This window comes from Neolamprologus brichardi, chromosome 1, assembly GCF_056152115.1.
Source record: "Neolamprologus brichardi isolate AB-2024 chromosome 1, ASM5615211v1, whole genome shotgun sequence".
NCBI lineage: Eukaryota > Metazoa > Chordata > Actinopteri > Cichliformes > Cichlidae > Neolamprologus > Neolamprologus brichardi.
In genome coordinates, this window is record NC_142104.1 from 18,558,945 (window position 1) to 18,572,110 (window position 13,166).

At 42.8% G+C, this 13,166-nt stretch overlaps 1 protein-coding gene across 2 annotated transcripts; it reads right to left on the reverse strand.

The window, feature by feature from the left end:
* Positions 1 to 1,541: 1,541 nt before the first annotated feature.
* On the reverse strand, positions 1,542 to 11,309 carry sltm (SAFB-like, transcription modulator). 2 transcript variants are annotated; one of them, XM_087838734.1, is made up of 20 exons: positions 11,158 to 11,309; positions 10,046 to 10,133; positions 9,607 to 9,662; positions 9,466 to 9,493; positions 7,526 to 8,120; positions 6,874 to 6,917; positions 6,671 to 6,783; positions 6,403 to 6,552; positions 6,188 to 6,285; positions 5,974 to 6,104; positions 5,757 to 5,854; positions 5,608 to 5,664; positions 5,365 to 5,519; positions 5,088 to 5,268; positions 4,509 to 4,633; positions 3,951 to 4,124; positions 3,508 to 3,819; positions 3,263 to 3,410; positions 2,704 to 2,858; positions 1,542 to 2,613 (listed from the first exon to the last, which is right to left on the reverse strand). In XM_087838734.1, the coding sequence occupies exons 1-20, from the start codon at positions 11,290 to 11,292 to the stop codon at positions 2,502 to 2,504; spliced, it is 2,955 nt and encodes a 984-aa protein (XP_087694860.1). In that variant the 5' UTR covers positions 11,293 to 11,309; the 3' UTR covers positions 1,542 to 2,501. The 2 variants fall into 2 exon arrangements, with proteins under 2 accessions (XP_087694860.1, XP_087694853.1); XM_087838727.1 differs by having other exon boundaries at positions 5,944 to 6,104.
* Between the last annotated feature and the right edge of the window lie 1,857 nt (positions 11,310 to 13,166).

Sequence of the window (13,166 nt, forward strand, 5' to 3'; positions counted from 1 at the left end):
GAAAAGTGGAAATTGCACCATTTCATAGCCTGTATGTGTGAAAACTGTATCTGTGAGTTGGATCATTCCACGTAAAATTAATCCATTCTGGAAAAAAGTTCCAACCTGACAACCTGAGAATCAGTTAATACAGTTTCATTATCGTATGTATTGAAGCCGTGCAAAACTTCACCTTCACACTATAAAAAATATTTTGTAAGACTGACTTGGTTACTTTTTTTTTCCGAGTGGGAGGCACTGGTTATATCTGTTTGCCTTACATATGAACAAGATGTATGAAGCATAAAAGTCCAAGGACACTGTACCAGTTGGTTAGACACTGCAGTGGAATATACACTCACCAACCACATCATTAGGTACACCTGTTCAACTGTTTTCTTTTTGCAAACACCTAATTAGCAAATGGTATGGCAACTCATTAGAATTAATCATTGAGACATGGTCAAAATGACCTGCTGCAGTTCAGACCGAGCATCAGAATGGGGAAGAAAAGGATGTATGAGGCTGAACATGTTGTGCTTGTTGGTGTTAAACGGCTCTCAAGTATTTCAGAAACTGCTGGAAAACCATCGAAAATGCCCTTTTGTGTCAGAGGTAAGACAAGAAAAGGCCAGACTGCTCTGAGCTGACAGGAAGGCAAAGGAAATAACCACTAATTAAAACCAAGTTGCAGAAGGGCACCTCTGAACAGATGACCCCTCAAACCTTCTATCCTGTCTTCCTTCTCTCATCCCAGCCGGTCGCAGCAGATGGCCGCCCCTCCCTGAGCCTGGTTCTGACAGAGGTTTCTTCCTGTTAAATGGGAGTTTTTCCTTCCCACTGTTGCCAAAGTGCTTGCTCATAGGGGGTCATATGATTGTTGGGTTTCTTCTCTGTATGTATTATCGTAGGGTCTACCTTACAATATAAAGCACCTTGAGGCAACTGTTGTTGTGAAATAAAATTGAATAAATGACTAAACTAAGTTTAGTTTACTAAGTAGGTCTAAGGTTCTTGTTATGAAAGTTCTCTAAAACATATTTTTGTAAGCAATATTTGGATTTTAGTAAAGTGTTTTATGTGTTGCTTTATAAACCAGTCAACTCTCAAGATGTCTACCACTTCATAATCACTGTTCTTAAGAAAAGTATGGGGGGGAAAAAAAAAACCATTTACACACACACACACACACACACACACACACACACACACACACACACACACAGAAACTTGTATTTCATTTAAAACTTCCAACTGGCAAAGCACGTACACGCACTAGCTGAGAGATCTTCACTCCCACCCCATCAACAGTTTCACGCTGAGGCCCACAAACTGATCCTGGCATGACCGAAGACTCAGCACAAAGACATTCGGCTTCTCACCCCCCGGTAGTTGAATCAGCTTCAACCAGTTACAGATGTGTGATTTAAATCCAACTACATGCATGGCAGTCCAAGGTGTGTAGTATTGGTCCAGCTCTGAAAGAATTACGAAGCTTAACAAGCTTTTAAACAAAATTTAAAAAAATTAAATAGTACTGAAATGACCGAACAAGACGAGACGGAGGCAAGATGTTGGTTTAGTCACAGTTGACACGAAGCTTACAGTCTACATACAGTATGATGTCCCTTCAAAGGGCAGGTTTTACCCATCTTGTGCACTTTTTCAGATTCAAACCTTCTACACTGATACTTTCTGCTAGCATGAGAGAGTTCAATGATGGACACAAGATGTCTCTACAATACAAGTTTCACAAAAAAAAAAAAAAAAAAAAAAAAAAAAAAAAAAAAAACACACAAGCAAGCTGAAAAGCAAATGTTCAAATTTCACTGAAATGACAATGAGCAAACAACAACCATGTGTGCCCTTAAAAGGCTCGCTTACCTCCACTGAATGCCCTGCAGTTTGACCTGAAAGTCAAATTTGAGTTTAGACACACAGACCTGTCTGTGATTCAATTCGTGGCCTATGAGAGGTATTTAGCTACAATGCGGGCTCTTTTACAGTTTTATAATCATTTCTTTTACAAAAACAGGACATCCACAGCAAAAATGACTTTTCAAAAAAGATATTTCTTTTCGTCATCTGTGAAACTTCCAAATGAGTCAATTATCCCTTCATGTCGGGTTCTATAATACGCTAAAGACATATTACACAGGAAAATTGAGTGTGACGCTAGGCTACTGAAAATGTACAGAGAACACTCAATAAGAGAAGTCTTAACATCACTTGAAAACTTGTTACAAAGACTGTGCTGTACAATAAGGTTTCTAAATATTATTAAAACATGTGCACAGGGTTGTGTAATGGTAACAGCAAAACTGTCAGGAAAAAACCCTACACTTGTCTGGAGGTACACTTGTCTATACAAAATAAAATAGTGTCATCAACCTTTTGTGCACAAACGTGCCGCCAAAAAAATAAAATAAAAAAAAGAAACAAAAAGTTGATATTCTAAAAATAAAGTTCAGAAAAGTCTTCAGATCTTCAGGAGCTTTCATGTTGCAGATTTGTGGCTGTGGTTAGAACTGCCGCGGCGTTCCTTTGAAGGTTTTGAATCCGCCCACAGTGCCGCCACTGGGAATGGAGTTGTTGGTGATCTGTACAATTCGGCTCATTCCAGACGAAGAGTGACTGCAGAAAGACAAAAAGGTCATGTCTGAGAAGGATGGAAGGGCGGCACGCTACTCTGCTTTCTCAACACGTCTCCATTATGCAGCATACCTGGAAGGTGGCATCATGGCGCTCCGAGAGTCCCCCATCCTGCGATTATCGGAAAAGCCTCCACCCTGGGAGCTTGAGCCACCGTGCCACTCCTTCCTCATTCCCTGCTCCCTGCCGTGACGTTCCACTACGACCTGGCGACCCGAGCTGAAAGGCTGCAGAGGCAAAGGAAATGCTGAATGCTTAACGGCAAAACAAAAATGGTTATCTGAGCAATGAAAGTGGAACCGTAAGAACATTACTCCTAACACTAAATAGGTTCCAAAACTAGAAGAAAACAAAATAAGAGACTGAATTTTAAAAAGTAACAACATGAAATCCCCGCATTTCATTCTAGCCACTGAAGATTTAAAGCAAATGTCATTAAATTTTGCATAATAAATTTCATAACTTAACAAGTTAAATAAACAACCTTAATGCTGCGTTCCACAAAAAGTGAGGAAAAACAGGATGTGTTTGGGTCTCTCACACAGACGAAAGCCAACTCAAAATGTAAAGGTTTTCCATCGTACAGGAGGATCAAGGAAAGACATCACTCTTTTTCAGAAGGTAAGCTCACCTGATCACTCATCACCATGGGTCTTCTTTCATCTCGATCATTAAAGCTCCTTTCACGGTTGATGGAGTGGCCTCCTCTGAGAGCAGGACCTGGACCGACACCTGGCCCATCCCTGCCCGATCGCTCTGCACGCATGCGCATAGGTCCGCTGCTCAGCCCAGCAAGAGATTTCAAAGATAGATTAGCTTTCCAAAACCATCAAGCAACTAATAATGCTTAATCTTCAAACAGGAGTTTTCCTTTACCGCATATCTCCCTTATTGGAGTTTATCCCGCCGTCATTCTTCCATCCATGCCCTCCATCCCTCGGTGCGCGATTGTGCGACATGCCCGGCATTGCACCTCTTGCTCCCATAGGGCGATCGTGCATGGGAGCGGGGCGTCTGTCGTCTCTGTCCCGGCGGTCGGTGTCCCGAAGTTCAGCGCGTGGAGGTGGTGGCGGCTCAGCTCTGCGGACCGTTTCAAAGTTTTTGTGGTAGCGATCAAAGCCGGAGCCTTCTCTGTGAGGAGCAGGCCGACTCTTCTTCACCTCAGGCTCGCCGTCAAACCGGTTTCGTCTTGGAACACAAAGAGGACCAAAATGTAATTCACCGAAAGTGCAATAAAAGCTTTCTTTGGAGTCCATAAATGATTCCAACGAATGGCATCAACGTCGTGATTAGTAAACTAATGTAGTTTAAACGTGTACCTGTCATAAGTGTTGGGTGGTTGACTGGCGGTCTCGGGGAAGCGGCCTCTCTCTCGGGGAGTGAAGTTTGTAAAGCGGTTCTGCTGCCTGTTGTAGTTTGAGCCTTGATTCAAACGGGCGTCAGACTCGGGCTGTATCTTCTTGTTGCCGTTCCAATAGGAGTCGTCTCGTCGACTGAAACATCGAATACAGACACTGAGTCATGAGTGCGGGACGCCACCTGTCACTCTGTACACTATAAACACAATATTACGTCACAGACTTTACATATTATGTAAATGACACTCGATAACAGCGCTCCCTCTCATAATGAAAACCAAAAACTCTCAGATTATGGTTGTGCTGCGCACACACAGACCTAATGATGATATTTTCTGTACCAAATTCAAACTGAACAAAATTTTACTTTTGAGAAAACAGAAGAAAAAGCTGTTAAGCTCTTCCTCAGCTGCTCAGTTTCCATTTTAAAATAAATGTAACTCATGGGTAAAGACACGAGTAAAATGATTATCCACACTCATCTTCACATTAAAACAGCTGAGACAAAACTATATGTACCCGTGTTCCACTTCACGGCCTCTCTTCAGGTTGTTTCTCTTTTCTTGCTCAAAGCGAAGCTGCTCCTGCTGCCTCCGCAGTTCCTCGCGCTCACGAGCCATGCGCTCCGCTTCCTTCCTCCTTTCCTGAAAAAAATAAATACAAAAAAAAACAATTAAAAATATGGCTGCGGTTACAACATTACGTTAAATTTGATTTACATTTAAAGATGTGATAAAGCCGCTCCCATCTTCCTCAGCTCACTCTTGCCTCAACAGGTTAGCCCCCTTTATCCCTTAAATGCTAATGAAAAAGAAGCTAACGTGGAGTCTCACATGCTGCTGCTGGGCAGTTTTTTGTTGAAGCAGCAGCAAACTTTCTCACAGCTGTTGGAGTTTCCGATGCATTTGCCACCACATCTCATCTATTACAAGCTTCATATTACCAAAATGTTGACAGCAGCTTTCGACTGCCAGCTGCTAATATCAGTCAGTGCATGCAAGGGTTAGTAGACGGCTACATCTGTGACCACCATTTCTAGCCGCGCTAAATGACAGCTATAACGTAAAAAGTTAGTCTGGTACATTTTTCACGCTGTACCTGCTCTATACGAATTCTCTCCCTCTCAAGCCTCTCCCTTTCCAAGCGCTCCCGTTCCAGTTTTTGCCTCTCCATCTCCAGTCTCTGGCGCTCCCGGAGAAGGTTCTCCCGCTCTTCACGCTCCCGCAACAGGCGGATACGCTCACGCTCCCGACGTTCATGTTCTGCAATTTCACGGCGCCTGAAGACAAACAAGACATCCCTCGCCTTGAAACTCAAACATACAGCAGCCTCAGCATTTTATAAATCTACCAAATGTAATAACTTGTGTGCGTACTTGCGCAACTCCACGGCTCTGCGGACACGCTCCATACGAGCCATCCTTTCACGCATCCTCTGCTCCTTCTGCTCCTTAATTTTCTCAAAAGGTAAGATGTCCCGCTCCTCCCCCTTTTTCATAAAAGGTCGCATTTTATCTTTCATCATCTCCAGCTAGTAGGGAAACAGAAATTTAAGCTTGAAAAGAATAAGAACTAAAGCACATTAATCACAAACAAAAAGTATAGAGAGAACTTCATACCTCCTCGGGAGGAATCAAACTTCTTGGCCGTCTTTGAAAGTTCATGTTAACAAAAGGCTGAAAAAGTATCAAACAGAGCACATTTTTATTCATCTGAAGACAAATACACATTTAAAATGTGGTTACAATTAAGCAGAAATAATTCTTACTTTGTCAAAATACTTTCCCCTTCTGAAAGGTCTCATTTTGCCAAAATGACACTCTTTGTTGTGATCTAACACCATCATCTTGCTTGGGCTCTTTGCCCCTGTTAAAAAAAACAAAAAGCAAATTATGACCCCAAAGCAGCTACGTTACACTCTCCAAATCAGAGATGAGAAGAGGGCCAAAACCTACGGCCATGCTTTCTGTCATCCTTCTTTGCACCTTCATGTCCTGAACCAGATGAAACGGAGCTGGATTTTCCGCTTCTGGCATCTTGCTTCTTGGATACGTCTTTGTCCTTTTCAGAGAGTTTATCAACTTTCTTGTCTTCTTTTTTGTAGGACGCCTGTGGCCTAAATGAGAAAAGGACAGAAAGTTAAATAGGCTTTCATACAATTACCATTAGCACTTTTTTCCGCTTCCTCCTGTCACTTACTTGTTAGTCGCCTTTATCCCGGTGGAATTACGCTTTTCATTTGCCTTCTCCTCTGCTTCTTTCTTTGAGGGCTCCTTTTTGAATGGATCATTTTTGGCCTAAAGAAAAAATAAAAAACAAAAACCCAAAAAACAAGATTAATAAAAAACAAAAAGAGTGATACAGGACCAAAGTTTTATTCTATGAAGAAATGAGACATAATGCATTCAACCAACCCTTTCAACATATATCTGCTGTCCATGAAGCTCTGTGCAGTCCAGGTGGGAGATGCAGCGCGCCACCTCTGTGCTGGATGACATCGTCACCAAGCCGTAACATTTCGAACCAGGACTGCGAGCGTTCGTAACCACCTTGGCACTTAAAACCTGTTGGAAAGTTTTGTTTTCTCTATGATGTCAATCAGAAAATTCCAAAAATATTTTCTATGCTCAAAATAAGTAACGACAACTAATTAACCACATACACAAAAAAGACGTCATCTACCTTGCCATATTTGCCAAAAAGGTTTTTCAGATCCGCTGCTTTGGTGTTTGAAGAAAGGCCGCTCACCCAAATGTTACGAGACGAGCTGGCAGTGTTGTTGCCGCTTACAGCTCCTAATAAACATGTTTTCCAAACAGCAGCAGTATTAGAAAAACCAAAACACCACACTGAATTTTTTTTTTCCTCTCTAAAAACATCCTTACCCTTTTCATCTTTTGCAGCTTTTCCATCTCTGTCTCTTGAAGAGCTAAAAAGCAAAAGGTTGAAACAACAAACAGGAAATGAATGACGGTAAATAACACCATAACGTAAGATGACAGGCACACGGCTAGTGGAATAAAATAACTCGTGGTTCTGTTGAGGGGGGAAAAAAAATCCTTTAGGCAAGACGTGGATCTGAACCAATGTCTCAAAGGCTTCATTGATTTTTCCAGTGGTGAGATGGGGTCAAGTTGTCAGCCAATTTATTCTCTGGACAAATGAAATCTTCGGAGGTTTGTTCAACTTCAGCGAATCATTTGGCCACAAAGGGGAAAAAAACGTCATCACAGAGACTAATGCTCTTTTACACTGCCTTGTGTAGAAACTGGAAAAGGCTTAAAAATTGCTGGAAAGGCCAAAGTAACAAAATAAGAGTCGTTCTCTCAGCTTGTGGTTAACGTCACATTTTAACCGACTTCAGAGAAATAAATCAATGCCGTAAATGGCAGGATTAGGTACATCAGTGAACATTTCCCTCATGGCAAAAAAAAATTTAAAAAATAAAAAAATATTTCTTGAGGCTACCCACAATGTTGCGTTCTTAGTGAGCTGGACTTGGTAGTAGTATCAAAGAACTGACATAGAAAGACAAACCTCTTTGCTTGACCTGATGCCCCAGTAGTGCAGGGGCCTTTCTTCCCAGAATCCTTCTCTTTATCACCCGTTTCAGCTTTCTTCGTGGCGTCTCGGCCGTCTTTCTTCATGGGCTCGCCACGGGATCCATCGTCCTTCTTACCATCTTTGTGGCCCTCCGACTCTTTCGCTTTCATGTCATCGTCTGGGCTCGTCTCAGCAGAGGCCTCTGGCTCATCATTGCCCTTCTCTGCCTCTGGATCTGGAAGTTTCACATGTTTACCTGTTTCCAGGAGGTCGTCACCATCAACATCCAGAGTGATGGCATCTTCGTTTGGGATTGAGACGGATAGGTGATCCTCCTCGGCTTCTTTAGAGGAATTCATGGCTTCAGCATCCATCTCAGCCACTTCAGGCTCGACCTCTGGATCCTCATCCGCGTCTGGTTCAGCATCGGGATCGGCCTCGGGCTCAGCGTCCACCTCTGGCTCAGGCTCTGAATCAGCCTCAGCCGCCACAGCGTCTGTCTCGGGTTCAGCCTCAGAGTGAGCGAGGCTGTCCTCACAGGGTGGAGGCTTAGAATTTTCACGAAAACCATCATCTGTATCAGTTACATCTGAGGGATTTAACAAGGATAAACATGGCAAAAACACAACTTTTAACATTTGACATGTCGCATGTTACTTGACCTATAAAGTAGAATAGAAAGCACATTTAGTGTTAATGGTCATCGAGGGCGTAGACACCACAGGAAGACACAAAACACACAATCTCCTTGGACATGGGAATATTTCCGTGCTTCTCATTTCTTGACACATGAAGTACTTCAGTATGAATTCAATTCCCGATACGTCCTACGACAAGTCATGGTCGCTCTTCAGAAAGTTCACATGTGGAGGAATGGCATCAGTTCATCTTTTGGGTTTTCTCCATTTAGGCAAAATACATTCCCGGTGGGTCAGTTCTTGAAATGTCGTCTGAGTTTTAGGATATCTTCTTTATCATCCAGCATTTCTTGTATAATAAATGTCTTATCTTAGCAGGTTTTATATGGGGGGATGTAAAAATAAAAAGTTATCATCAAATCCAACCCGCTGTAATGTGTCCATTCAGTCACACCCATGCAGTTAGAACGAGTCCATCCCTTTGTGTACGACAGTCTATCCTTGCTGAACATGTTGTGGCATCTTCACTGCACACATCATGGGTGGGCTGCAGCCACCTGGGTACAAATGTATGAGGTTTCTTGCTGTTTCTTGACAAATGGCTTCTGTACGTGTACAACATGCTCACATGAATGTCGCAGTCCTTGAGTCAACCCATGTACCGACTTCATTCGCAGAGCGTTTCACCTGCCAAGACCTAACACGAGGTGCCCATTTCCTGTGGCGAATGCAGTGAACCATTCAGATCTACCCAACACACATTTTACAGGTCCCGTCCAATCATGCTGTCAATCACAGCGACAACAAGAAAGTGCAGTGATCCTCAAATCTTACAAGCTAGTGCTGCCTCCAATTTTCATTCAACACAGTGAATATATTCAATCTTCATTTCCTTAGGCGATGTAGGGAGACGAATGCCACTAAAAACAGAAATTCACTGAAGCAAACAACTGTTTTCTTTTAAATATTTTGAGCAATCCAAGAAAACCGGGTACCCAGGCATCCTGTATCCAATGATTGACATGCGATGCAAAACAACAAAAAACCTTGACTCGATCTTGAGAATTAATTAATACTTGATCTCAATGAATCATGTATTTGTTCCTCCTTTTATGTGTTGCAACCTAGATAGATGCATTAGCTACCGGAAGCATGAAATACCACATGATATATGCATTGTACCCGGAGTTAGCTGCTGAAAAAAGAAAAAAAGAAAAAAAGGGAAAAAAAAGGGGGGGGGGGGGGGGGGGGGGATCCAAATGTTAGCATTTGGGATTGGTGTGCTATCATACATACCCTTTTCTGACTCATACTCTTCAGCCTCCTAGAAAGCAAAAACACTCAGGTGAGTTGAGAAGGCTGTCAGTGTCAAGTACAACAACAAAAAGGGGTTGTGTCAATGTCTCAAACACCAACAGATGTGCTTATCACAGTCACCTTGGAAAAAGTCTCATCTTCCACGGTGTTGTCCAAATCCGAATCCACTTTCTTTCCTAAAAGATTAAATTAAAACATTAAAACTCAACATGAAAACATTTAGAAAACATTAACTTGTTGAGACCCCAGTCACACCAGTCGGTGACCATCTGGCAACCTCCAGGCATAAGTACAAATGTGTACTCCCCAGTTGTTTGAATGTGGCTACTGGCAGTCACTGTGAATTGACTGGTAAAGCCCCGCTGACGTAGGCCAAGAAGCTGGCCAGTCAATCTGCTAGAGACCAAAACAATCGCAGGGAGGTATTTGGTGAAGCACCGTCTTTGTGAATGCCACTGGGTAACAGCCAGCACCCACTCAACAAATACACACTTTCCTCTGACAGAGGATGCCAGGGTCTCACTGAACACACCTGACTCTTACAAGAAAGAAAGATTACCTTTAGCTTTTCCACCTTTGCGAGTTGGTGTTTCAGCTGAGAGCTGGAGCTGAATGTTTTCTGGGTCCCCACCTTCATCCTCAATAGCCTTAAAGAACAATCAAGCTAGGATCACTAATTAATCAGTATGCAAATTAAATAATTAAACAGCTGGCACGTAATAAGAGAGATACATAAATGCAATGACAGTGAGCTTCCTGGAACACAATAACTGACCACTATTCACAAATTAATCACTCTGGCTTGCAAGGCTGAAATATATCATCACAGCTGATTGCGATTCAACTGACGGCTCACAAATTTTGCTGTAAGACTGCAGAAACACGCACAAAAAAAGCACGCCGGCGGCGTATATTAACAATATTTATAGCTCAGCTCCTTCTTAGGCAGCAAAGCGGATTATAGATCATCATGGACACTGAGACCGACTTTTAAATGTGAACATCAGACAGTATTGACGTTTAGCTAAAAATCGATTAAACAGGCGATTAAACAGCAACCACATGTTCGACTATATTAAAACAAAACAAAAACAAACACTTTTATCCGTACCCTGGATGTGTCAGTACTCATCGTGAAAACTCAATCGAAAACAAGCAAAACCAAAAAAAACAGTAACTACTGAGCTCTTATTTAGATCAGGACTTACAATGAGCGCATGCGTATTTTAACAATAAAATCCACATTTCCAGCACCTGGGATCAATCACGCGCAATCTGCTGCATCTGTTTGCGCTGAGATTACGTGGTCCTCAAAAGCGGCATCGAACCAGAGAGCCCTAGTCCGTCTGACGTTTCGAGGCGAAGGGGGAATAAACAGGCCTTTTGTTTGGGCACCCCCGCTAATTTAAGGGGAGCGTTAACATTTTTATATACTTCAACACAACCTCCATTGGCTCCTGGTCCGAGCTACAAACACGAAATATTTCCCGACAAATATCTAGCTTTAATGCCTCAAAAACTCGGTCACTCTAGCAATTAAACTACGAGTGTTGTTCGCTAGAATCGATGGGAAATCTGTGATTACACGGGCTAGCATTAGCGTTAGCATCTGTGCACCGTGCAGCCAGGCTCGGTCATCGTTTCTGCACACATCAGCTCCGTCTGACTCACCTGTCTAAGTCGCGCGACAAGAACACTCTTCACACCAAAGGTGTCCAAATTTCTTCGCTTGAGCTCCGATTTAAGATCAACAACTCTTAATTCCGATATCTTCTTGCACTCGGTTGAAATGGCACCCGACGCCATTTTACCTCAAGATTACAGAATGGTTGCGCGCGCAGACACTTTCCCCCCCTGCGTCTTCTTCGTTGGTTTTCAGTAGTTATTGATTAAATGCTTCGCCGTCATCTATTGTTAAGGCGAATACTTATTATTTTGGACGCACCCTTTATGAATACCCACAGCGGATCATCTGCATCCCTCTCACCCTATCACTAACATTCTCTTCTGTCACATCCACGAACCTCCCTCTGTGGTCTTTTTCCTTTCCGGCTCCTTATTCAGCATCCTTTGTCGTATATATTAGGGGTGCAACAATACTCGTATCGATATTGAACCGTTCGATACAGTGCTTTCGGTTTAGTACGCATATGTATGAACAATACAAAATTTTTAATTTATTTTATCAACTTTTCTTCTGACGATGCTGTCTGTGTTGAGAGCTCAGTGGATCTGCGTTCGACTACTCCACCTAGGCTGCACTGTCAAGTGCAGATCCACTGAGCACAGCGCAAGCTAGCAAGACAGAAGCTAAGCTCGTTGCAACATGGCAACTGCCTCAACGCTACTGAAACTGAACCTCCCCCACCCTCATTCAGATCTGGCGTTTGGAACTATCTTGGTTTTCGTGTGAAGTATGACCCTGATGGTAAGCACGTCATGGACAAAAGCAAAACAGTATGTCGGATGTGCCACGCAATGCTCAATTGGTGGGAACTAGTGCGTTAGCGCAGTTAGCTTGTTAACGTGTTGACGCCGTCCAGCCCAACGCACGGGCGATCCGCGGTAACTTGTTAACGGAGATTTGCCGCATCATGGCGTTAATGTCATTTTAACGAGATTAACGCTGACAGCACTAGTGGGAACACAACAAATATGACTGCACATTTACACCGACATCATCCTAGTGCAAAGACAAGTGGAAGCAGACAAAAACAACAAGCACGCTTTTTACAAACTTTACCCAAGTCATTTAGACAGCCGTTAGCACATGATTCTCCTTATGGGAACCTGATATGTTTAATATGCTGCTGAGAATATACCCCAGAAGAAGCGTATAGTATAGCTTTTATTTAGGAAAGAGACATTTCTCTGTAATAAACTCTCTTTTCCAAAGATGAGTGATTTTTCGATCAGATAGATTTATTTTTTTTTATTATTTTGTTGTTTCAATAACATTAAATTTAAAAACTGTACTTTTGAGTTAAAATATATATTTATAATTTTAATAAATGACAAATTAAAAAGGCATGAATGTTTTTTTGTATCGAAAAAATATCAAACCGTAACACCAAAGTACCGAACCGAACCGTGAATTTTGTGTATTGTTGCACCCCTAAGCAAGCCTACCGCAGACATGAGCGAGACAGATAAATATGAAGGCATGCCGGCTGGAACAAGAAGGCATCGGTGGGCAAGAGATGAAAGCAGGGCGTTGTTGGAATGCTACTACGCAAGTAACCCTGGCGGGAGGGGTTACATGAATAGGATGAGGGACCTATGGATTCTTCGATACCCAACATCCACAATGACGGCGAAACAACTAGTAGCTCAGTGTTCCAACATTCGAAAGAAGGGACTGCTCTCACAGCTAGAGATTGACGAGGTACAACATAAAAAATGCTACGGCAAGGGGGAGCCAGGACGCCAGGTCAGGGGGGGGGGGGTAACATCACCCCCACCCGAGATTGGGTACCAAGCCCCAAGTGCGATAGGAGAAGGATCGTTGAGTGTGAGAGGAACTGACCTGAAAGATATGATGAGGATGAAGTACCCTCAGAAGGTCTGCTAGATGATGTTAATGCAGCACTGCGGACGATACCTACAGCCACGATTACCGACACTAACAAGCTGATCTACAATACGGCAGCAGTGAGAAGCTTGGCTACAAGTTGAACAGC